General features: G+C 54.7%; 2 protein-coding genes across 2 annotated transcripts; one reads left to right on the top strand and one right to left on the bottom strand.

Annotated features, from left to right (window-relative positions):
* Nucleotides 1–601: 601 nt before the first annotated feature.
* NCLIV_035720 (Predicted CDS Pa_6_6770, related) lies at nt 602–10542 on the bottom strand (the record flags this gene model as incomplete). The annotated part of the gene is made up of 13 exons (XM_003883774.1): nt 602–892; nt 1029–1109; nt 1324–1452; nt 2084–2332; nt 3106–3222; nt 3995–4073; nt 4577–4755; nt 5399–5546; nt 5975–6213; nt 7178–7256; nt 8112–8428; nt 8855–9133; nt 9682–10542. The coding sequence occupies 13 exons, from the start codon at nt 10540–10542 to the stop codon at nt 602–604; spliced, it is 3048 nt and encodes a 1015-aa protein (XP_003883823.1).
* Nucleotides 10543–12911: 2369 nt separating this feature from the next.
* NCLIV_035710 (conserved hypothetical protein) lies at nt 12912–25710 on the top strand (the record flags this gene model as incomplete). Its single annotated transcript, XM_003883773.1, has 15 exons — nt 12912–13664; nt 14462–14592; nt 14822–14918; nt 15248–15373; nt 15818–16063; nt 16756–16854; nt 18017–18202; nt 20000–20119; nt 20548–20700; nt 21385–22248; nt 22428–22556; nt 22837–23122; nt 23495–24129; nt 24687–25171; nt 25563–25710. The coding sequence occupies 15 exons, from the start codon at nt 12912–12914 to the stop codon at nt 25708–25710; spliced, it is 4458 nt and encodes a 1485-aa protein (XP_003883822.1).
* Nucleotides 25711–26145: the final 435 nt, after the last annotated feature.

The raw sequence follows: 26145 nt of genomic DNA, 5'->3' as shown, positions 1-26145 counted from the left end.
AGCCACGCACCGCACTTCAGCGCTTGTGAGATACAGAGGCGCCGAGAGAAAGCTGACTCCCGAGTGCATGTTTTAGGGAGAAAGAAATGTAGCCAGGCAAGAAACACCTTGGCGCGTTGCAGCGTGCAGGAAGAGGCCAGGTTTGACAAGAGGCGAGCTCGTGGATCGGCATGCCTGGCTGCAAAGATAACCATGTGCTCTCCCGGAGAGGGTCCGCTTGAGATGCGAGAGTGTATCTCCCTTGTCTCGCTCTTTTCGGTTTGGCAGACTTCTGCATTTCTGGACAGGCGCTTTTGAGCAAAGAGACGAATTTACCAGACAGCACAGACGAACAGAAGGCACGAGGTCGCCAGAATCTGCAGCTGCAACTCGACGGAGAAAACAAACCGAAACCGGGAAAGAACAAGCCCTGAACACGGCGCCCCGAGGACCACAGCGTAGACGAGCTTGAGGGCCGCCACGAAACGTGCAAGGGAATGAGAAGATGCAGAGACAGAAGAGGCGCTGTCTTTTTCCAACACACGTTCACTCTACCCCCTGACCCGGTTTTAAGTCCACGCGTCCCTGCATGCGTCGCGTTGATCTTCGCAAGCCTCGCCTTCTACCGGGGGTTATTGGCGAACAGCGTGAATCCCTTTCCTTTCTGCTTCGCCGCCTTCCCCTTCCCTGCCTTTTCAGATCCTGATTGTGAAACGCCGAGAGAAGCCGGTTTTAGAGCCCCTCGGACCTCCCCAGCGGCGCGACTCCCCGCCGCGTCGCCGCCTTTCGACTTCGTCTCCGCAGCTTCCGCGCCAGAGACAGCCGCCCGTTTGGCGGCTTTGAGGTGGGCGAACTGGAGCTTGGAGCTGCGCATGCGCTTCACTCGGAGGAGTTCGTCAGTCGCCGCAGTTTTCTGAAAGCACAGTCACGAGGCAGACACGCACGCAGGAGGAAACGATTGGTCACTTCCCCTCTCCACGCAGGCGGGAGCCCTTGGAAGCGATGAGATGCGACAGCTGTGAGGGGCTCTGGGAAGCAAAAGAGCCTACCTTGAAATTTGGATTCGTGGGATCGATGGCGAATTCCGGATTCGAGAACAGGCGCGAGAAGCGGTCGTCGTCAACGTCGATCTGGAAGGGAAAAGAGACGCAAAAGAGAGACATTGGAAAGAGAAAACTCGCTGGCGTTTGTCGAAGCCGCGTACAGGCGCGCCCTCCCCCCCCTCCCGCAGGCCTGGAACGGGTTCGCCTTATACACGAGGCTGACTCTTGGGAGGACAGCGTGGGAGCAGACGGAAGGGAAACGGGAAACCAAGATGCGAATGCTTTTTCTACGCTTTGGTACCTTGAACGAGGACGCTTCCGTCGGACCCGCCTCAGGCTCCTGCTCGCGCATGCGTTTCATTTTCTTCGCTTTTCTCTTGCTCGGGCGACTGAGCAGTTCGTCACGCAAATCGAAGTGCCGCCGCGTTTCCTGAGAGCCCACACACACAGACATCTCCAAAGGCTCGGGTTAGCTCCATTGTCGGTCACTCTCTTCTCTGCTGGTTTTCTTTTCCGCTGGACCTCTCCATCCACAGATTCATTCCGAAAGCGCAGTCTTCACAGCGACGCTCTCGCCCAGATCGGCGAGAACCCCGGACGTCGAGAGAAGCGAAAACTGGAAGCGACGACTGCTTGCCCAGCGGATAGAGAGTGGCAACACAGAGACAGAGTGAACGAGTGCATGTCTGAAGTGAAGACTGGCAAAAACGAGGAGCGGAAGCGGGGCAGAGAGCCGCGACGAAGGAGACATTGCACACTGAAGAGAAGTCGATGGATAAAAGGCTTAAGAAGGCGCGACACCGTGGAGAGAGAACAGCACGCGCAAGTGCAAAAGGCCGCCAAACGCTTCGCCACAAAGCAGAACGCGGGGAGGCTACTCTAGATACCACTCTTATTTTTAAACCTCAAACAATTGATCTACGTCTGCATCTACCACTGCACATACACACACACACACACAAGTGCATGCACATGCATGCAAACATATATATATATATATATATATATATATTTCGCGGCCGCCTTCATACACCTATATATATCTACATTGCTTGTCTTACCTCATCATGTCCAAGTGTGAGAAGCTCGAGCTCTGCCTTCGTGGCGTCTTCCTTTTTGTGTTTGCTTTGCGCTGAGGCGTCGTCTTTCTTCTCTGCACTTTTTTTCGCGCCTTTCGATTTCATCGAGACGGCGGCTTGCTTGGCCTGCCTTCGTGGGAGGATCTGTGATTCGACGTGTTCCCCGTCAAAGTCTTCGTCCTGCGAGGACGGGGCCTCGTCGCTGGAGACTGCGCCGGAGAAGAGGGGAAACTGAGAGGAGACATGCCAAGGAAAAACGCAGAAAACGAAAAGACATGAGAGGCGACATGAGCGACGAAGCAACGGAAGAGAGCGCTGAGGGGGGATGTGTTTGCAAAGCACCGTACGTGCACGGGAAGGACGAAAAGATCGCAGGGCGAAGAGAGGGAACAGCACGCGACTCAAGGACAGGTTGGAGGAGACAGTGGAAAAGGGTGGAGAGAGAGCTCAGGAGAGAAAACGACAAGGCAAGAAAAAGGCCAGAAGAAAGAGAAAGGAGGGACAAGCGATGCTCAAGAGAAAGAGAGTCTGCGCACGACAACGCACGAGACGAAGCCGAGACCGGACGTGTGAGCTGGAGATTAACAGAAACGTGTAAATACGGTGGAAACGAACGGGCGGAACGACGCAGTCCTCGGTGGACGAACGGAGAGAAAAGGCGGAGCACACGTGGAGAAAGCGAACACCCACGGCAGGCGAGAACAGGATGATCAGAGAAAACGCAGCACAGACAATGGGGCTGTGTTGAAGGGAAAAGCTCGTAAAAGCCGAGCAAGATACAAACGGCCACGAGACTGGAAACCGATCCGTGCAAGGCACACTGCAGTTGAGCCTCCTTTCAAAAAACGACTGGAGATAGATGCACCATCTTGTCGCCGAAATGATGCTTGCCGGCTTGAATATCGCAGCGACAAGGCGGTTCACAACACACTTCGTGACGACAAGCAAGAAAAACGCGACATGGCGCATGCAGTAACAAACGCGCCCTCCCTCCCTCGACCTACCTTCTTGCCTCGCTCGCGGCGGTCTCGCCGCTGCTGGCCTTCTGTCCTCTTTGCTTGTCCTTCCTCGTCCTCGTCCGCGTCGTCCTCTTCGTCGGCTGCGGCGCGGGCAGCCTCAAACTGAAAACGAGAAGAAAAAACGCGAGATGAAAAAAATGCAGGATGGACAAAGATGGGGCTGTAGCCTCCAACGCGCGCAGAGAGGACGCCCCGGCAGCAAAGCAAAGGAAAAACCGGGAGACGGAACGCGAGAGGAGAGAAGGGCGAGCGTGGACCTCCAGAGTTCGTCTCTGTGAGGCAGAGAAAAGACCGCAGGGTGCGCGCAACAAACGAGAGAAAAAGTAGTCGTCTGGTCTATGCCTTGGGCTTTTCCTGGGAAAGGCGAGGAAAGAAATTGAATGCAAAAACAGCGCAGTACACTCCGATGCTTGACAGGGAAGGACACGAGGCGAAGAGCAGAGATTCGAGAAGAGAGGGGAGGAGGGAGATAGGGAGAGAGGGGGGAAGGCACTGAAACGAAACAGGAACCTGTGTCCACAGAGACAAAAGCAGGAATCGCGAGACGTCCCGCTTAGTTCCACGCGAGCTACCTGCAACTGGACAATGTGGCCACGCGCACAGAATCGACGGCTGCGAAGACGAATCTCAACATAACGAACTTGAGACACGGCAAAGACAAATCGAATTTGTCTCTACTGCCACTCCTAATTCCGAACGTCGAAACTACGGATCGCGTCACCGACGGGATCACAGACGCACGGACACGCGCACACAGACATCACTATATATATATATATATATATATATATATATATAAACATACGCATTTTGCCTTTGAATTCTGTCTATCGCTAATCTGCTGGGGAGCGTTGTTCTGAAGGGAAGGACATACCTTTCGTGCTTCGCGCTTTCGTTGTTCCTTCTCTTTCTTCTTGCTCCGGTGTACATACGCCTCCCAGGCTTTCTCGTCGCTTCAAAGAGACATGAGCGAATCACAAATAATAACTGTTTGTTACAACTCTCGTTCTGTGCAATGCACAGCTCGAGCCGAAAACACCAACACCACACACGCGAAATCTTGCGCAATGACACCGACAAACAACATGTACATATATATATATATATATATATATATAGGCGCAGATATGCATGCACTTGCATATATACATAGAACTGTGTATATATCTATATATCGACATATATATATATATATATACGGTGTATGAAGGCATGCGAGTATACACACGTTCCGGTACAGGATAGTTCACCAGGAGAGAGAGGCGTTTGCCTTGTGTTTGAGGAAGCATCGCCTGGCACACTGTACGCAAAAACGCGCATGAGCGTCTGCCAAACGGCATGAAAAGAGTCGGCGCAGAAGTTCATGAAGAAGAGCAAAAAAGAGCAAGCGAAACGAATCCCAGGAGATCAGCTTTTTCAGCGGCCACGCGCCATTGCGTCGGCGCTCTCGCCTCACCCTTCGGTGATGCCGTCGGGTCTGTCGGTCTCGGCCTCGTCGGCTGAGAGGCCGAAAGCTTCCAACTCGCCTTCGAAGCTGATTTGCAACTTCGAGGCAGGCTGTCGAGAGGCGCCCGGGCCCTCTGACTCGTCCTCCGAGGCGTCGTTCTCGCTGTCTGAAGACAAGTCAGCCGCGTCCTGCAGAGCGCACCCGAGACAGCACTCGAAAGCGAGATCAGAAAGGACAAACGGCGGACGCAAAACCCGAAGTCGCAGCCTTCTCCAGCGCAAACACCGGGTGAGTGCGGGAAATACGTTTCCCAGAAAACGCGTTTGAGGATGAAGAGAGAGAGCGAGCGGATATGGTGAAAGTCCAGAAAAACCCAACGTGAACATTGTGGAAGGAGAATTGGAACTACATCCATATTTTCAATTATCTACAGAGATGAATACGTAACGGGCGTAGGGTATATAAATGTACATGCACGGGGTTTACACATCTAACTATAAAGAGGCCTACGGAGACACCTGCACGCGAGGGACTGGGCGTTTGTGTGACGCCACACTGAGTAAGGACAGTCAATCACTTTCATCTTTAGGTGACGAAGGCGGGGCAGAAACGCTTTCGCTTTCTCTCTCGTTCGCCGGCTTTTCCTTGGCGGTTGTTTGTCTCCTCTTAACCGGGAAGCGCTGTGGGAGGAAAAAATCTTGACAGAGTGACTGCCGCGTCAATGCGTCGGCGTTGTCCACAATTCAGCGGCAATGGAGGGCAACCCAGAAGAGAGAAAACGCTGGACGGAAAACCAAGGCGCAAAACCTGCAAACCACACCACGGACTCACTCCGAGAAGCTGGCGTCGGTACGCCTGGAGATTCGACTCCGTCAACTTCCATCGCCGCCCGTCTGGACCGCTTGACTCGTCTTCGGACGAAGAGGAGGACGCGAGGTACTCTTTGAGGTCGAGATCTCTCAGCTCCTTCTCTGTAAATCTGAGAGACACAAAGGAAGCACAGAAAGTAGCTGAACAATGCTTGGGGCAGCCAACCCCTACAGCAGACTCCAGAGGCCCCCAAATCATACAAACCAGTACATATACATGCATATATATATATATATATATATTCATATATATATGCAGATAGGTATATATGTATATATATAGATATGTATATGTATATATAGATTGATGTATATATATGTATATATAGTTATATAGATATGACTATCTACATGTATTGTGACAATGGTCTGGCCGCATGCATGCACGAAGGGGTGCGCGTGTGCAGGCATCTTCCCTCTATCCGGACGTGCATGGCCAGACGCGTGGGTGGCGGTTGGTCCTCTTTTCTCGCGAACGGAACAGAAAGGGGTTTTGCCATGTGCGTGTGTGTGAGTTGCAGGCTCCAGAGAGTCTCACCTGCGAGTGAGCATTTTCGTGCGTTCCATCGGCGTTTCGTCCCACGTGCACTTGACGCGGCTGTGTCGGAGAGCGGTGCTAGCCGCAGGCGGCGGCTCGTAGCGGAGGAGAGCAGCCTCGTCGGCGAGGCGGCCTTCTTCGCCTTTTTGCGCAGAGAGCGTGGACACAGAGGTGGGGGAGTGCGGGAACTCGAGGTCGTCGGGGATGAAGCGAAGGTCGAGGCCGTCAAGCGCGAAGGACTGCAGAGAGGAAACACAAACGGCGAGAAAATGGGCTCTGGGGATCGCATGCACACCTGCGCGGTGCCGCGTAGTGTGCGGCAGAAAGGCCGCTGTGGCGCGACAAGAGGAAAGAAAAGACGGGGAAGGCGAGGCATCAGAAAGAGAGGGGAAGGGGAGGAGAGGAAAGAGGAAGAAGGAGCGACGCATCAGAAAGAGAGGGAAAGGGGAGTAGAGGAAAGAGAGGGGAAGGCGAGGCATCAGAAAGAGAGGGGAAGGGGAGGAGAGGAAAGAGGAAGAAGGAGCGACGCATCAGAAAGAGAGGGAAAGGGGAGGAGAGGAAAGAGAGGGAAAGGCGAGGCATCAGAAAGAGAGGGGAAGGGGAGGAGAGGAAAGAGGAAGAAGGAGCGACGCATCAGAAAGAGAGGGAAAGGGGAGGAGAGGAAAGAGAGGGAAAGGCGAGGCATCAGAAAGAGAGGGGAAGGGGAGGAGAGGAAAGAGAGGGAAAGGGGAGGAGAGGAAAGAGGAAGAAGGAGCGACCCGTGCCGAACGCGGGTGTCAAGCAGCCCCACCGAAAGTCGCGGAGGGAGAACGCGCGAATGGAAACACGCGTCGCACTAACCCCTCGCGGCCAATTTGGCAATCGCAGCCGCCCCACAAGCAAAAGAGAAGCGAAGGCCGAGAAAGGAGGGAAGCAGGAAAAGGACAACGAGAAGGCCCGCAACAGCAACCGCGTAGGACAAAGAGACAAAAGACGCCGAAATACATGACGCGGGAGAAGATGAAGAGAAAATAAAGGACGAGAGAGAAGAGGCGTGCCGTGCTGAGAAGGGACAGTGAAGGCGAGCATCGCAGCCATCGGATAGGCGGCGAAGCGGGCGAAAACCACTCAAGTGAGGCGCCTCCATCGGGAGAGAAAAGGCGGAAAAGAAGGAGATTGGCTAAAAATCGCAGGCAACGCTTCGGGGTTGGAGAGAAACCTCACAATATCGCAGCCGTCCAACTCGTCGTAGAAAAATTTCGCCGAGGCGACGGAGTCGAATTCGACGACGGCGTAGTAGTACCTGTTTGCGAAAAAAGAACCACCACTCGGGGAGAGAACACTGTTCCAAAATGCCTTGGCGTCAAGTGTCTGTAGGCGCAGTATGTGCTCTGAGTGAAAGACGCTGCTGATACACTTAGGAAACGAACGAAATCGACTAGTCCTGGTTCGATTTCCTCGGGATAAAGTATTCTCTGCCGACGCGAGCTTTCTGCGAGCGCGGATGAAAGTCGGGGACCGGAACTCACAGGCGCATGCAGCGAGAGAGAAAGAACGCAAGGCGCCAGACAGACTTTCAAGATTTGGAAAGGGACGTGCACAGAAAACGGCAGGCGCCGTCGGTAGCGTCCACGCGACACGGCAACACAAGGCGACCTCGCAAACATGCGGACGAACGCGGACAGAAGAGCATGCAAACGACAAATGATAAAAGTGTTCGGAACAGAGACTCGGTGCTACAGAGGATGCGAGCAGAGTGCACACTTGGAAGTGTACGTACACCGGCGCGTGATCCCAAAGGACGCAAAGACGTGGGAAAGGGGGGAAACAGAAAAGACAAAGGCAAACACTGCCACCAGGCGTCGACAGCCCAATCCTGGGGCCCGTTAGTGTGAACTCGAACCAACCGTGAAGCCAACGAACGTGGGAGACGATGAAAGGGTTGCGGTAGCTCCACAACATTATATATATATATATATATACGTTCATCCTGTTGTAGCCTGCTACGCTTTTAGATCTACCTATCCCATCTGCCTATCCAATCTGTACCTGTCGATATCGATCTCTGTCCATCTGGATCGCTCTGTATATCTCTATCTATCGAGAACTGTGTAGCCCTATCTATATCGACGCAAACCAAGAGCGATTGGCGCCGTACCTTGATCTTTCTTTTTGGTATTTTCGGAGGGCCTCATTGTAAAGGATCTCTTCTTCCTCCGTCGGTTTCATCTCCTCGTCATCGTCTGAGGATCCATCGAAGCCTGCCTCGTCGCCGGTTGCTTCGCCATCGTCTCCTTCCTTCTCGCTCTTGTCATCCTCGCCTTTCTCGGAGTCTGTCGCTTCTCCCGCGTCCTGACTTCCATTCGCTTCTTCGTTCTCCTCGCTCCCTGCGTTTTCCTGTTCCTCTTCGTCTGGGCTGCAGCTCTCGCCGCCAGCTTGCATGCGGTTCCGGCGACCCTCGACGCTCTCCCAGTCCTGGAGAAACGCATAGAGGAGCAGGCGAGCGCAGCAATGCAGTCTGACGAAAGCCACGTGAGCACACGAGGGCCGACACATCACGCGCGAGGCAGCGACGCGAGAGGCAGAAACACAGAGGAAAATCAGAAAAAAAGAGAAGTAGCGAAAGAGACAGCAACGAACGACGGAGGGGACGACAGCGCGAGGCCAACCGCCGGCGCGCCCCAGGGAGAAGAAAGCGCCCAGAGAGGCGCGCGCGAAGCGACGCTCATTCCGGGTGTGAGCAAGAGGAATCGAAGGAAAGCCGAGCCTGCGGCAACGCTCCCGCCGTCAGCACACGTTTCGAAAACAGTGGGAGCAAACGCGCGTGCGCGCGTCTCTCGCTTGGCTCCAGATGCGGATCAAAAAGTGCCTCTGGGCAGACGCTGTGTCTCTGTCGCGTACAATGCAAGGCCCTTTCACGGCTTCGATCTTCATGCGCTCAAGACCGAAGTCGGAAGGGTAGATGGCGACGCGCTGTACAATCGTTTCGGGCGTGCCTCGCGGTCTCCGGCCCTGAGCTTCTGCGCGTTCGGTTTCTTCTTTCGCCTTCTTCGCCGAACCGAAAGACGCTCCCGCAGCGAAGTCGCGCGCAAAGGACCGGAACACGAGCAGCAAGTCGTTCGCGGTAACGTTTTCCCACTCGAGCCCCATCACGGCAATCCGCCTCGACGCCTCCTCGCCCTGCACACGTAAAAACGAGCCGGGACACCCGAGACGAAAGCCGCAGAAGAATACTTTCAACTTCTTGAGCAAAGACACCTTGTCTTTTATCGGGTTGTGCTCTAAATCTAACTTCATCTTGTAACTTTGGTTTTTAGTTGCAATGACCTTTGTACTCCACATCATTACAGGTATCACAAACGACCGAAACACCCCACAGTCAGGGTGAGAGAGAATCTGTGTTTCGGCGAGGCACGGCAGGCTGCAAGTGAGACGGCCGGAAGAACTTGGGAAGAAACCAAGTGCGGAATGCTGACGACAGCCAGAGGGAGAGGACGGAGGAGAAGCACACACAGGAGGGTGGTTGAGGAGGCGGGACACAAGAAGCCAGGAGTTTGCAGCCAAAGAAACAAAATGAACGCGAGCAGACGCAGAAAAAGTGTGCAAGAGGGGATCGGGCGGGCGACACACGCCCGAGGAACAAAGGAAACCGAAACGTTGGAAGACGAGTCACCACTGGTCTGCAGTGGCACCAAAAAACCGGCAACCCTGGGAGCAACGCGTCTTACCATAACCAGGTCATCGTCGTCTTTCTCCCATACAGACGGACCCTCTTCTGCATCTTCCTCACTCTCAGAAGACGAGTCGACCTCTTCCTCGTCTTCCTCTTCCTCGTCTTCCTCTTCTTCCTCTTCGTCTGCGTCCTCCTCGTCTGCTTCCTCTTCGTCTGCTTCCTCTTCGTCTGCTTCCTCCTCGTCTGCTTCCTCCTCGTCTGCTTCCTCTTTGTCTTCCTCTTCCTCGTCTTCCTCCGCTTCTTCGATTGCTTTCCGTCCTTTCTGCAGCTTTGTTTTGCCTTTCAGAAGCGTGGCCTCTCCGGCGTTCTTTTTCTTTTTCTCTGTTGCGAGGCTGCGGCCGAATTTGTCGACTTTCCCGATGGCGCCGCCCTTCGCGAAGGCGTCGTCCGTGAAGATCCTTGAGAACCGTTCATCATTTTCCCAACTTGTTGCTAGAGAGGCGCGAACTGAGTGATTTGCTTCCGCCTTTCCGCTCCCGCCTCGGCTGCCTCGCGCCTTCACCTCGTCGGGGTCGTCTCCGTCGACACCCCCCGCCTCGACCTTTTTCACGCGTTTCCCATCTTTCTCCTTTCCGCGAGAGACCGGCGCCTGGACGGCCTTCTTCGCTCCTGAGGAGAGCCTTTGCTGGGTGGACGGAAGCAGTTTCTCAAGCAAAAAGCGGCGATCCGCGTGCGCACAAAAGCGCGGGTCGTGTTTCTTCTTGGGCGCCAGAGAGGCAGAGGCCGGAGACGCAGAGCCGGGCGCAGAAGCTACCACGTCCTTTGACGCACGCACGCCGTCTCTCTTCTTGCGCTTGTTCCTGAACGCGGCGGACTGAGGGTCTGCCGACCCTGTGCCTGCAGGCGCGGAAGCCATGGAGGAAACGGAGAAGTCGAGGAGCGCCGTCTTTTCTCGGTGGAGAGAAGCGGCCCAGAGAGAAGGGAAGAGACAAGGAATTGAGGAGAAACGCGGCGCCGGAGAATGTAGAAGGGGCGAACAGGCCTCGTGACTCGAAGGCGAGAAGGGGGAAAGGTCAGATCCGGAAAAAACAAGTGGAACTAGGAAGAGCTGAAACCAGAGAGGTTGGCGCTGTGCCGAGACACTCGCGTCTGTGGGCTCTTTTGGGGAGGCCTGCAGGTGGGAAGAGGAAGGGAAGAAAAGGATGGAGAAGAGAGAAAAGCGAAAAGGAGAAACGGAGAGAGAAAAAGAGGAAAACGGAGAAGAGGAAAGAGAAGCACGAAAAAAAAAACAGAAGAAGAAAAAGAAGGGAAAAACATGCCACGTGGTGGCGTCGGCGAAGAGAATTTGACTGTCGAAAAAAGCTGGTCCCTCGAGGCGAGAAACAGTCAAAGCGACAACCTGCAGACTGCTTCGTCTCGATAGATGGCCGTGTTAAAAAAAGAGATACAGAACACCTGATTGCGAAGAAGAAACAATTAAAGACGAGCAGAAGGTGAAGTCTCTCTTTCGATTCTGGTTTCTTTTCTTTTCGCATGCATGCGCGGAAATAAAGCAGCCGCGAAATTCGCGTTTTTCCCCCGCGCATGCACAGACACCGTTTGACTGTATCGTCGATTTGCTGCCTCGAGTTGTTCTTCGTTTCCTCACGCAAGACGGAATTGAGAAACATCCGCCTCGCTCCTCTGTGCATCCACTGGCCTTCTTGCGAGAGTTTCCTTCGGACAACGAAGAGAAAAAGGTCATCTGTCCGGTCTTTCTGCCTCAGCCGGTCTCGCGCCAGGTGTACGTACACACTTAATCGCAACTGGCGTTTCGCGTGGCAAGCTGCGGGGCTTTCTGGGGGCCCTTTCGACCGAAGGAACGCAAACAGGCGACGCTGTGCCAAACCGTCGCTAGCCCCACTCTTTTGGGGTGATGAGAGACTCGAGCGTCTCCACTCCCTGCAAAAAAAGGCGGTTTGGTGAATTCTTCCCCGCGGGCGTCGTCAGGTCGCGACGTGGAAAATGACGCTCAGAAGAACGATGCGGGTGTTTAGACACTCCACCCTTCCTCGAGCTTCGAGGACGTCGCGCTACAGACCGATCCCCTGGTTAGAAATATGATAGTGCGGTGCTCTGCAGCGCGCGCGTTCAAGTCATCTCTCCGGTCTCGCACTCGCCACTTTTTCGTCTTTGTCTTCTTGCTCAAACACAGGAGGGATTCGACGTGGATCACAGTGTCCCTTGCTCCCGCCCTGCCTCCCTCTCCACCCTTCTCTCACCTGGGTCTCTTTGTACCTCTCCATTTTCTGGTACTCAGTCTTCCTCTCTCGCTGCTGCCTCTTGTGACTCCCCACAAAATCTTCCCCTCTTTTTTTCTCCCTCTTTTTTCCCCCGCATTTGTTTCTTTTTCTTCTCGGTTTCGTCATGACGCACACAGCTGGGGGCCTGCGCAGGCACCTCGCCTCTGCTGCAAAGGGTCGGCGGTCCGCCGGACCACGCGAAGATATGTGGAAAAACGCAGATTTGCGGCGCTTCTCGAGAGGACGAGAAACCCAGGAACTTTTTTTGTCCTGCCTGCGCGTGCTGCGGCAGCCGCAAGAGGCTCCTCCACTCAGTCCTCTCTTCTCGTCTCCTTTTCTTGAATTGGAGAGGGAGGAATCGCGCCGGGCTTGCAGCGAGACAGAACCCCCGCGCGGAAGAGCGCACGGCACAGACGCCCAGAGAGGATGTGAGGCTGCACGGCGGACGAACGACAAACAAAGCACAGAGACGGCAACACTCCCGAATGCTCATCGTCAGCCAGCAGCCTCTCTGCGCGATGCTTCGCGCCCGTCGTTTTCTCCGATTTCTCGCAATCTCCAACTCTCTCGAGTCGCCTTCCCCACATTCAGCCGTTCCTGCGCGTCAGTGCCCGTTTGCCGCTCTTCCGGTTCTCTTCCGTCTTCGCTTCCGTCTTCTCTTCTCTCTTCTCGTCCGTCGTCTTTGTCTTCTCTCCGGGTGTCGGGTTGGCCTCTGCGTCGCCGCGATGTCTCTACGCAGCGGCCACGCGTCTCGCGTCTCGAAGAACCTGCCGCCTGTTTGGTTTCAGAAACTCCGGCTGTGCCTGCGTCGTCTCCGTTTCTTCCCTCTGCGTGTTCGCTGCTTCCGCCTTCATCTCCTGCGCTTTTCGTCCTTCGTTCGGCCTCTCCGTCCTCCCCGGCTCTGCCGCCAGCGCTGTCGTCTTCCGCCCTTCCTCCCGCGAGTTCCGCGTCCAGCGCTTCGGCGCCTCTGCGCTCGGCGTCTCGGCAAAGCTTCGCGACTCCGATGCGGCCCCGCACGCTCCACACGCTGCGGGCGGAGACGCGAATCCCTGCCGCGAGCAATCCCCTCGGAGACGGCGCCGACACCGCCTTTCCCGTCAGACCGAATTTCAAAGGAGCCAGCGCAGCGCCGAGCCCAACGCGACACGCGCCAGGTGTCGGTACAGGCTCCGGAGAAAGAGAGAGAGGCCCGAGGAGAGAAAGAAGTGAAGTTGCAACTGACCCGAACGGCGGGGGCGAACACCAAGCGAACCAACAGGAGAATGAAACGGAGGAGGCGCACGAGAGAGAGGAAGTGATTGCTAGCCGGTTGAGCGGAAGTTATGCAGCCTCATCACTTCCACTCGCCGACGTCTCTGTGACCCTCTCCAACGCGGAGGAACTGAGAGTCATTGAAGAACTCGAAACGCAGGAGAGGAAGGCGAAGGCGACTCAGATCCAAGCGGCGATGCAAAGGCTGTGCCGACTAGTCATTTCCCGCTCGGCCGCCGCGGACGGGCAGGAAATGACTGCACACGCCATGAGTCAGGCGGCCGCGCCTTCGCATGTGGAAAAGCTCCTGCTTGCCGAAGAGCGCGCCCCCGAGAGCAACGACGGAAGCGAAACGGATGGCGAAGAGACGCGCGAAGGCAACGGGTGCGGCGCGGCGGAACGCGTGGCAGACGCCGAGGGAAAGATACAGCGGAGCCATGGTAGCCGCATGCAAGCAGAGACGTCCAAGGGGCAAAAGCGCGAAAAAGAGCTACGGCGCACGCATGTAAGTGTCCCAGCCCACAAGGAAGGGATCTGCTTCGGACCCCAGCGTGTGTCCGAATTCCATTCTGGGTTGTCGTCCTGCCGCGCCTTTTTTGAGGGTTTCTCGTTCGGCACCGTACTTTCTACGTCCGTTTATCTCCGTTCGGCCAGGAATGGGGTTTCGAGTTCCCGCCAGCGCTTGCTCCTGATTCCGCGCGCTCTCGCGTTTATAGTCGCTTTCCTGGCAATGATGTGAAGCGCGGACCGTTCTGCATTTGCCCAACGTGTGGCAGCTCCTCTGCGAGTCCGCCTTTCCTGGCCTTCTCTCTGCCTTTTCTCTTTCGCCCGCTCTGCCTTTCTCATTCTCTCTCTCTCCCTCGTCTTTTCTCTCTCTACCTTTACCCTTTCTCCCTCTCTGCCTCTCTCCTCTCTCTCTCACGGTCGCTCTGCATCTCCCTTGTGTGAATTCGGAGTTGCGCGGGATTCTTCCTAGACAAACTGCCGCGCTCTGCGTTTCGCTCGCCTGCTTGCCTGGGTCAGTGCTGCCTTCGTCCCCTGCCTGGCCCGCCGTCAGCTTCATGCAAATCGCAGCTCAAAGCCACCACGCAACGCCCGTATCTTTTCGCGCGTCGTCACTCGGCGTTCCGTGTTTTTTGTGCCGAGACGGAAGAGAAAGCTGCCGAAAAGGGAGGCTACAAATCTTTTCTCTCGCTGTTAATACGCGTGATAACAGTAATCCATTTATTACGCGTAGAACATAACCGATGTGGAATAACCTTAATGTAGTAGGAGATTGAAATGTGTTTCCGGTGTGTGCAGATGCGGAGTCAGTTTGGGTGGATCTCGTCGGCGATAGATTTGCAGACGCTAATGAACGACGCCGAATTCGCGGACGCAGTCCACGTCCTCGCCGCCATGGAGTGCCCCGTGATCATTCGCACAAAGAAACTGTAAGTCCCCCACATTCCTCGAGATGCTCGTCTCTCCACGGCGGTACATCTACACACATATGTACATATATACATATATATATATATATATGCGTGTAAATAGTTGCTGGGTTTCTGTCGCCTTGAGACGTGCGGTCGTCGTTTTCACTGTCTCCTCACATGCGCCTTCCTCTCTCGTGGGGTCTTGACTCTCTCTTTACCTTTGGTAAATTTGTTCGCCTGCATGCAGACACCAGCAACTCGTCCCACTTTCGCACGGCAGCACTGCGCGCATTCGCCAGGCTTCGAAGAAACTCCGCGAGGCGCTCGGAATTCCCGAAGTTATCGTAAGACACATTTCGACTTCCCCGAGCTGCAAAACGACACTCCGCCAACGCTTCGAAATCTCACAAGTCGCCACATGCATATTCACCGCTTTGCCGTTTTACCACTTACATATGTATACATATGTATACATATATATATATATATATATACATATATATATATATATATAGTGGTTTGAACACGCCTATACGTATATCGATATCTACAGTATGCCTATAAATTTCCATGCATATATTTAGGCGGCGTCAAGAGAGAAATGTGTGTGTCCCTCGGAGCCGTTGATTGTTTCTCTGGACTGCGGCGAGGTGTTTTTTCGCGCGTTTTCCAGGTTTGCCGAGGCTGCGCGAAAAAGAGTAAATGCCCGATCTACCGCCAGCCGCCTCTTCGCCTGCGGAGCTCGGAAGGCCGCGTAACCACCAAGGATCTCCTCTACGTCCTCTTTGGCCAATACATGGTAATGGAGGCGATCACGTTCGTTTCAGAAAAGCCCGGTTCACGCGCGTCTCACTGAATCGCTCAGTTTTCTTTCCGCGTGTCGTTCCGTCTGCCTCCTAACTTGTGGAGGTCTTTCTACCTTTTTTGTAGCTCTTCCTATCTTTTTCTTCTGCTTGTCTTGTTCCGTGTGTGTCGTTCGCTTTTAATGTGGGCTCTGTCTTCCGTGTGCTTGTACGTCCGTGCGTTTCGATCTCGCCCTTGTTCTGCTCTTTTACTTCCCATGTTCTCCCACAGCCGGCACTTCGCAACTCGGTTCAGCCTGCCGCATGGCAGCGCGGCCTCATCTCCCCTCTTTCGTTGACTGGAACATCGTCCGCGGTCTGTCCGTTTCTCTGGCTTTTTTTCTACCGCCGTGGTCGCTGTCTCTCTCTCGCGCTTCGCGTGCTTTTGGGTGTCCCTGCAGGTGTGCCGTCTGTACACCCGCGGCGTGGATTCGAAGACGGTGTGGGCAGAGAGCGACGAGCGAACGGCTTACAGCAAAATTCTCTCCGTTTCGCTTTTGCCCTCGACGATGAATGCGCACGACCTAGACATGGGTCTCCTCGCGATTGAAAAGCTCACTGAAAGAGTTGCAGAAAAAATCCAAGAAGAACGTCGCAAAGCGACTCGCATCGCCGAGGCCGCTCAACGCGCAGGACTGGGGGACGAGGTAAGGGCGACCCGCAGCCGTTTGCCAACGCGAAAGGCGGAAGTCACCTCTTTGAAAAAAAGATTTACATTTTTGTAGGAAAGGCCGAATCGACGCCCAGCGCGCTATCTGTCTGCCGCCTCCATCCACAAAACCAGGAGAAGCAGAGACGTAGAGAGACAGAGACGGAGTTGTCGACGTCCACTCATGGCTGCAGCCAAACACGAGAGAACCTGCCACGCACACGTACACGGCGGAATGTGTATCTGCACTTCCTCGCACATTTACTTCTCTCCTGTATGTGAATATACGTATAAGTGACTCTTCATATATATATATATATATATTTATATATATATATTTATATATATATATATATATATGTATGTATTTATATATATATATATATATTTATATATATGTATATATATATATATATATATTTATATATATTTATATATTTATATATGTATATATTTATATATAAATATATATATTTATATATATTTACATATATTTATGTATATTTATATATTTATATATATTTATATATGTATATATTTATATATAAATATATATTTTTATATATATTTACATATATTTATATATAAATATATATTTATATATATGTTTGTGTCGACGACGGGTTGACAGGTATATACGGATTCGGGGTTCTGTGAGTTTTCTGTGCGTGTCTTCGCGTCATTCTCTAGTTGCAGTTCAATCCCCTTTCGCTGAAGGCGTTTCGCGCTTTCATTGAAGACGGCCAGGCGCGAAGAAGCGAACGGCAGGAGAAAATGAAGGAGGCTCGGGTAAACAAAAACTGGAAGCGTCTTGTTCTACCACGTTTATGTATAAATATCTCAATCATCGTACATGTATACGCATGCCAGTTAGAGTATATAATATATATATATATATATATTTAAGCCTATTATATATACATCGGGGAGTACTGAAAGCTTGAGTAATTGGCGAATGAATAGCAACACGTTTGGAGTTCCAAAATCTTTGCCCTGTTGCCGTCCCGCCGTTTGCGCTTTTCCTGCTGTGGACATCTCTCGTTTGCACTTTTTTCCGTTTCCGATTTTTCTCTCTCGCGAAGGCTCTCAAAATGCCGCTGTGGATCCGCGACTCAGTTCGACCGCTTCCGGAGACACAACTTACAAAATTCCAGAAGAAGGCGATTCAGTTTCATCGGCTCGCAGTTGTAGGTCGAGGGCCTTTATCGGGGACAGACTCAAAAGCTAAAAAGCGCGAAACAACGCGGGTGTTGTGGCCAGGAGTTCCTAGACATCCAACGCGAGCGCTGGCGAGGAACACACACACACACACACGACAGCCCAAACAGAAAAGGCGTCAAACGATTTGTCCCGTCCGGACCTTTTCTGTTGTCGCTTCCGGTTTCCGTTTCTCTCCTTGCGCTCCCTCGCGTCCTCTGTGCGTACCCTCTCTTCTTTCTCTTTCGAATTCGCGCTCTCCCTCACGCTCGGCCTGCCGGGGTTGGCACCTGCAGCATGCACTGCAAAACGCACAAGCAGGAAGGCTTTTCAACTCGTTTGTTATATCGCTCGTTGTAAAGACGAGGTTTGCGTTTTCGAGCGTCTCCCTGGCACGCCCGTGCCAGCCTCAGTCTCCTTTGCCTCGCATTCTCACGCCCGACACACACACACACACACACTGCGGGGATTGCGTCCGTGTTCTCCTGTTACGTCCGCCCCTGAGGGTCTGGACGCAGAGCGCTGTGATGTTAGGGGAAGCCTCGCTGGCGTCTTTGTCCCTTTTTTTAAAGATTTATCTGTCTGTATCTCTATCTGTATCTCTCTCTCGTTCTTTCGCTTTCTCCATCTTTCGCTCCCTTTCTCCTTTCTTTTTCTTTCTCCTTTCTTTCTCTTTCTCCTTTCCTTCTCTTTCTCTGTCTTTGTGGCATGCATTTCCTGCCGAGGGTGTCTCCGTGTTTCGCGGCGGTTGCAGGACGAGCCGGAGCCCGACTGCCCCGTAGAGGAGCGCGTGGTCTGGGTGCACGAAAGCGAAGACGCTGGAGCTTGTGAAGCGAACGATGGAGACGACGAGACGTCGCAGAAGACGCAGGAAGAAGAAGACGCTCAGAAGGCCATTGCTGCGGAAACAGATGCGACCTTCCAGGCGCTTGAACCTCTGGTACGTCTGCTGGTGTCAACGCGTTTTTCTTTTTTCGATGGCAAGCCAGTAAATGCAAACGCTGCTTTCGCATGAATCCATACAGTTACATATATATATATATATATATATGCAGAGATATATGCAGAGATATATGCGTAATGTCAGAGACACCGTACGTTTGAATATTCAGATCACATCTGTCGCTGTCGACCTACGAACATCTTCATGCATGTAAGTAATTATATCTGTGGATGTTTTCACATTTTGTACCGACTATTTCGTCTTCTTTTGGGGCGGCACGGTCTAGACAGATCTCCCTCGTTGACATCCACAGGCTCGCCTCGAAAGACATTGACCTGTGTGTCCATCTGGCCAACACTATACTTATAGATATATATACATATATATAGGTATATATAGATGTGTTTGCATGCCTATTTCAGTCTCAGTGTGTATGTGTCACAAGTGAGAGTACGTGTTTCAATTTCGATCTTATTTTCTTTGTAGGTGCACTTGCGAGAGAGAGGCCAAGAGGGGGAGGCAGGCGTGGTACTTCCCTCGCTGGAAGACCTCCCGATTCAAAGGCGCTTTGCGTGGAAATCCCCGGACGGATTTCCGTTGCGGCAACGCACCCTTCGCTTCAATCTTCTCTATCACTACTACCTCGAGTAAATCCCCAGAACCACGCAAAGAATACTAACAGCACAAGGCCCGATATACCATAGCTATGGATATATATACATATATGATCACATATCCTAGGTACAAATGTTGACACGAAACTATATATAAACATAACCCCGGAGGTGTTGATATATTCACATATATGTGTATACAGATCGCTGGATAGGTGTACATGTACATGTGCGTATATATCCCGGTTTGTGAACCTAGCGACTTCAGTGCACTGGGGAAGCATGCGCAAAGCGCGACGATTCGCTTCGCTCTTCTGTACGCTGCCGAAAACGAGAAAGTGCACGACTGCGCAATCGGAAGTTGACGTTCACGGGGAGTCTTCCTGGAGGTTTTCGCAGCCCTTGTCGCGGTGTTAGAACGCGCTGTACCGGTAGACGACAGAAAACGCAAACAATGAAACGAAAGACACATCAAAAGAAGCGCGAAAGGCAAATCGTCGGCGAGCAAGCAAAAAGGGGTGGCTGCGATCGCGCGGAAGAGATTGTGATTCTGAGAGGAGGCGAGACGCGTCAGGCTCCGGCCTTTCTCGGAGGGCAGAAACCGACCCTGTGGCAGAGCAGTGTTCTGGATGTTCTTTAGTTGGCGACGACGTGGACTTTCCCCTTGTCGCCTGCTGGTTCATCGGGGTTCTCGCGTGTCTTTTGTGGCTCTCGGCGCCTCCGCGTTTGTGCTGCTTCCTCTTGGCGACAGTCGGCTGAAGTCGCAGGCCTCCCGCATTCCACGGTTCGACGTTTCGGCGAAAAACGAGGCGGATCGCAGCGCGACGAGCAGCGGGGCTGTTTTTCCTGAGGACGTAGGCGACCGCTGGGAGACTCGCATGTCGAGTAAAGAAGGGAAACGAGGAAACTCCAAGAGGACGGAACCGAGAACAGGTTGTGCGGATACGCGCCCCCGCGCAGCAAGTGGGGAATGCGGGGGTATCGGGGCGAAGAAAGGCAAGGCAGCTCTGGACGACGAAACTGGAATAGGACGCAGATCGCCGTTATGGTGGGAAAGAGAAGAACGGGCGTGGGCTGATCGCGATTTGGACGGTACGGGAGAGCCGAGGGTGGATCCTGGAAGTACCGGCTTTTACTCTAGATGTCTTCCTGTGTTGCGCCCTCGGCTGTCTGTCCACAGCGCGATGGGCCGGAGCCGCCGGTGCTTCTTCCGGTCCCCCACGGGGGGTACTCCGCTGTCCCTCTTTCGTCCTTTTCATCTGAGGACGACACGCATCCGCTGCTTCGCGTCGATCCGAAGGTGAGCTCGCGCGGAGTTTGCGAGAGTTCGAGGCTCTGCGTACCTGGCGGCGCGCTCGGCGCTGCGAGAAAATGCGCCCTGCAGACACCGGAGATCCTTGTAGGAACAGAGGGGGAAGGTTGTCGGGAGCAAAAGAGAGAGAGGCGTGAGCGTGGGGCGGGGGTTCGCAAGCACTTGGCGCGTGCGACAAGAGTGACTACTTTAGAAAGCAAAGGTAACAAACGACGGCGCCAAGGGCGAAGCGGCGTGCGACTTCCATCCATCACACACGGGTCGGAGGCGTGGGGGCGAAGGCGGCGAAAAGCCGTCGCGACGCCGCGAGGGGGACGGCGCCGCTTGGCGCAGGAACACAGGCAATCTGACGCGTTTCTGGTACACCCTCGCTGTCCGTTCCACACCCGTTTTTCGCCGCTCGTGTCGCGCTGCAGTCTCTGAAGGGCGTCGCGGTGTATCGGCATCTCTCGGTGCGGCAAATGGTGGAGAGCCAGCAGCGGATCGATCGGCTGTGGCGCACAGCCGCGCTGTTCGAGGACCTCCCGGTCATTCATCGCATCTCGGCCCGCGAGGAGTTGGCCGATCAAGTGAGTCACGCGCGGTAGAGAGAACGAGAGAGCCGAAAGCTCGCACATGTCAAAACGCGCATGTTTCCGGCGCTGGAAAGAGCCCACGCTAGAACACGAGAATCAGCCGCGACTTTCAGCAACGCTTAGACAGCCACAAGGACGGTGCGCGGCGCAGCGGGTGTCTCGCGCGCGCCCATTTATAAACATGATGGAAATATCTTCAACAGACCTACACTGTTCTCGTTCATGGATTCGGTGTCCAGAACGACCTGGCACTTAATACAATGATTCCGTCTTCCAGCTTCAGAACAGAGCAACGTATGAAACTGAGCGCATGTAGACTGGTCTTAAAACTCACGCGCGTCCGTCACGTAACAAAAGCCCCCAGGAAGGGTGAAAGAAACCAGAGACGAGGGACGTGTCCAGTCGGGGTTTTTCCTCCGTGTGTCGAATGGAGGGAGCGCGCAGGAGTCGACACCGTGACAGGCTCTTCATGCAGAGTGAGACGCGGGCTGGGACACTCCGCCCTTCGCAATGTGCACGCGTCGCTTTTCTTTGAAGAGAGCCTTCGGTGCAATTTGCCCGTCCCCTGCCAGGCGGGCGTGTGCCTCGCCGTTCCTTCTTCCGTTCTCACGATTGCTTGTTTGGATCGTCGCCTGGCGTGCGGTGTCTGTGCCTCGCCTTCGCTTCGGCGTGTGTCAGTCCTCAGGCGACCCTGCGTCTCTCCTCGCGAGCCTCCCACGCCTGCCGCGAAATGCGCGCGCCCACCTGCGAGAGCTGGAGAGGGCTCGAGAAGAAGATCGTCAGAAGGAAAGTCTGGCAGAAGGCGACCTGCGGCCTGCGCAAGGAGACGCACGCGCGCGGCGTGGCTTTTGGGAGGTCCGACCCCCCCCCGATCGCACCAAGCTGCTGGAGAACGCACCCGAAGAGCGGATCTCAGGGGCGTTGTCAGAAGGAGACACGTGGAGCAGACGACAAGGCGAGACGAAGGCTGGACAAACGGACGCGTTCGGGAAGCGTGGGAAGGGATCCGTGCTCGCGGGCGACAAGCTGCACGGAGCAGGGAGAGAGCGAGAAAGAGAACCCGACGCAGGACCAACACCCAAGGCGAACTCACTGCAGGGCGCACCGCTCCCAGCACCGGCGTCGACTGGGGAGGTGCGGTGCCTCAGCGAGGCGCTGCCCGAATGGCTGCAGAGAGAAGAAGAAAGGTGGAGAAGCGAGAAAGCACTGGCAGTGCAGAGCGACGCGACGGACGAGGAAGGCGAGGACGGACGAGCAAGCGCGCCGCGAGGAGCGAGGAGAGCGCGCGTCGGCGAGTCAAAAGAAGACGGCAACGAGAAAGGCCCGGAGGCAGCAGAGTTGCTCAGAGCGCGAGAGGCAAGGGAGACGCGCGACGAAGAAGAGAACGACGACGCCCTGGACGAAGCGCTGTTTGGAGAGGAACGGCGTCGATCGCGTGAACTGTGGAGAGCAGCGCGGAGAGACAGAACGGCCGACGCAAGGAAGCAAGACATCGAACGGGCGGTCCAGACCCCGCCGTCAGTTGACGCCATCCAGGCGCAGGTGTGCAACGAGAGACGGACGCGGCGGGAAGCGAGCGACAGGGGAAACGGGGATGAACCGGCCTCGAAAGCAGTGTGCCCAGGCTTCGTGCGCGTGATTCGCCATGCATCCAGGGGCTCTTTGAGGCGCGTTTGGATTTGCGGTATGTTCTGTGATGAGTGGTTTTCTGGTTGTTTCAGGCGAAGAGCCTTCGCCGCGCTGCCACAGACGGAGACCTAGGGCGTGCGCGGGGACGAAGTCGCCGCAGGACTGTTTCGGAAATGCTGGAAGATGCTGACGCCGACGAGAAACGCTTTCAGCGCTGGCAGGTGCGGAAGGCTTTTTTGGCAGGTGGTCCATGCGAACCGTCTTTGTCCGTGGTCGATGCGAACTGTCTTTTAAGTGGTGTCTGGTGTCTCTCGGCTCTGCCGCGTGCGGCGATGATGCGGTGTCTGTGCCGTGTGCTCCGTCAGCCTTGTCGTGATCTGCGTTCTGTCGTTCTGCATTTCTTCTCCAAACTGGTTCTTTCTTCGACAGCTGCTTCGTGCGTCGCCGCCGAGACTGGAGCGCCTTTGTCGGTTCTTTTCTGTCGCTCTGCGGGGGTTTTAGGCGGCGCGCCGCCAGGCGCAGGAGGGGACTGCGGAGAGGGCCGAAGCGAGCGCGGCGGGTTTCGAACAAACTACGTGGGGACGAGGCGAACGCGAGGAGACGGAGACCGACTTCGAACTGTCGAAGCGCCGAGCGCCGCACGAACCCGCCCACCAGCAAGCACACCACGTGAACCTCGACCAAGATGAACCGTTCCATATGCTCGACGAAGGAGGCGGCATTCGCGTTTCTGGAACGCGCGGAGGCGACCTCCGGTTTGCTGGCTCGAAGTACACAGTCGTCGACGGTACGGTCACCCGAGAAACGAAGAAACAGGAACGGTGAAATGAGGAATCTCCCGTGGCCGCGCCGACGGTGATTCGTCTGTGCGAATTGACACACGACGCTCTGGCCGTTCTCCCTAACTCTGTTCAGATGAACAACCGTACAGTGGTGGTGTACTTTGGTGTACTGTGCTTCTTTCCCCTTCTCTCCGCCTCCTCCGTTTTCTCTCTGTTCTTTGCTTTGCCAGGATGCTTCTCTGCCGTGTGTGTTGGGTTCCCCCCAAATAACCCGTCTCGGTGCGTTCGTTCTGGTCCTGTCCCTTTGCGCTTTCTTCATCTCCGTTTACTCCCCACCATGCCTTCCCACGCCTTCTCGCTTTCTGTGCCTTCCTCAGGCACTCCTGCGACGTCGCGTGTGCCCGCCGAGGCGTCTGCATCGTCTTTTGCGTCTTCGCCGGCGTCTCTTCCGCTGCTGTCGCCGCTGGACATGCATGCGCGAGCGGCAGGCGAGAGGCAGCCCAGCGAGGACGGGCGAGCGCTGCAGGAACTCGACTCGCTCGACGAGACGGCGCTGGAGGTTTTTGTGAAGCCGGGGCGTCTCGAGAAGAAGGTGAAAGGGGTGAGGCCGCAAGCGTCTCGGCTCGACGTCCGGGAAGGAGCGCAGGGACCGTCTGCTTCAGAAGTTCCCGAGGAGGCACCCGAGAGAATCGAGCGACTGGCGAGCCGGAGACAAGGCGAGGCAACGGGGAGTCGAGGCAGCGCTAGACAGAGAAAGGAAGCGAGCGACGGCGGAGACGCAGTTGACGCACAGTATGGGGCGTCCCTGAGGGCCGGGGCGGGCGAGGAAGATGCGAGGACTCAGGCGACGAGAGACGACGCCGAGACGGACGAAGATGCAGAGGACTTTGTCTTCCGGACCAACTTCCGGGTTCCTCTTGAAAGCGACGGAGGCCGCCCTCTTGGCGTCGATCGCGAGGAAGTCGCACGCAGCCACATGGACATGGCACGCATGCAGAAAACGTGGCGACAGGTAAACCAAGGTTGCTTCGCACCGTCGGCTGACGGTTTTGCAGAAAGCTGAGGAGCACAAGCGGTATCCACCTTTGGTGCTTCGACTTTGCCAAGCACTTGCGATCCCGGCGGATGAGTTGACAACCGCTGGCGCATGCGAGCGGCCTTGTTCGTGTTCTCTCCGTGCTTGCCACACAGACCCCATTAAGACATGCCTATCCACAGAACGCTGTTTTTGTGCGCCGTAAAATATCTGTCGCTGCTAGCGGGGCGTGGCGTTCATCCGTATCTTTTTTGTATTGATGCATAACACTACACAGGTCATATGTATGTATATATCAATGTATTTATCGACACGTTTCTAGACGTTTGCCGCTCGTTCAGGGTTGATCGACTCTCTCTTTCGTTTTCGCCGTTGTTTGTCGTATCTGGTTGGCTTCGCTGTTGGATTGGCCGAGATCGGTGCGAGCAAGGCGCTTCTCTCGGGTGTATGTCCGCGGGCATCCCTTCGGCCTTTTTGCAGCGCATGCGTCTGCACGTCTCTCTCTCATATTTCTGTCTTTTCCCGGTTTGCAGAACGAAGACTTTTTGATTACGCGGAACGTGTTGTACCCTAAGTTCGTCGACCTGTCTCAGGACGCGTACGGGGCGCACTCACCAGAAGGGAAGGAAGCGCGGAAGCAACAACTCGCAGCGAACCGAGCAAACACGCGAGCGAGCTCTCTGGGCTCTCCAACTCGGCGCATGCCTGTCGCTGGGCTGATACAGGCCACACTTCCAGATGTGACTGGATTGATGAAGAAGGAGGGGAACGCAGGCGAAGGAAAGGGTGAAGACGCCGGAAGGCAGAAGGAAGAGAGCCTGCGAAGGCGGAAACGTGCGGGCTTCAGCCAGGAGGCGGAGGACGAGAAAAGGGAGAGGGCTGAGGCAGAGGAAGAAGCAAGCTTTCGCAACAAGTACGGAGTTGTAAAAGACATGGCGAAAGTGTACAACGACAGGGTCAAGAACAACCAGATGGGCGGCACGGTTGTCAACCCCGTCATAACAGAACTACAGAGAAGGTGAGGAAAGAGGCCTTTAAGAGGTCGTAAGGGACGGCAGGAAAGAACCCGAAGCGGTTCGCGCGTTTCGACACTGAGTACGCACAGTCGGATAATTTGCCGACCGTCTGCCGGTGTTTGTCAGGCCAGGCGGCATCAGGGGTGAGGGTGCTAGTCGAGTGGCATTGCATGCGGTGAGTGATCCACCGGGACAAAGAGGGAGGCAGAAGGCGTTTCGAAGCAACTGCTAGGGTCTGATATGCACTGGGGGTGCTCGACAGCCAGCTGTGCACCATCTGACTATGCACGTGGTCCCTCCCGAGAGACAGAGTCTCGTGGAAAGACACAAGACGCTCACTCTGGCCGTTGGATTCGTGTCTTGCGCGGTTTTTTGCCTTTGCTGTCCCTGCAGCGAAACTCTCAATCGGCTCATCCAGAAGAAAGCGGCCGCTCGCGAGGGACGGCGACGAACGCATCAGACAAAGGCGAAAGCGATGGCGAAGTCAAAGCTCGACGAGATTCTCAGGCGCCCGCCTGTATCCAGCAGGACAGACGCCTGACAGAAACACAGCGTGGAAGACACTGGCGCTCCATTCACAGCCACATATTTATGTGCACAGGCATTCACACTGTGACATGCAACTACACAGGGGACTGCATATAAAATATCGAAATACACGTGTTTGTGTTTAGGTCTAATAAAGTGACGCCATCGGTATATGGAGAACCTACAGCGGGGCGTCGAGTGACCGGTTCGGTTGATGTGGCCCCACGCGTCCGAGGTGAACACTGTCTTTAGAAAACTCTTCAGGTAATTGATAGGTTGGTAATCACCATCTTTTTTCATCGAGATGCGGAGCTACGTTTCCCCCTCAAAAACTCATTCTGGCAGTGACTAACGAAGCATGGGTCATCAGGCTGAGTGCGTCAGTTGACTCGACGGAGCCGCCCGACGACCTCTCTCGTGCTGGTCTGAAAACGAGGCATGAAAACAG

This window comes from Neospora caninum, chromosome VIII (assembly GCF_000208865.1).
Source record: "Neospora caninum Liverpool complete genome, chromosome VIII".
Lineage (NCBI taxonomy): Eukaryota > Apicomplexa > Conoidasida > Eucoccidiorida > Sarcocystidae > Neospora > Neospora caninum.
Note: the sequence above shows the minus strand (reverse complement) of the source record. Positions and strands in the feature narration are given on the sequence as shown.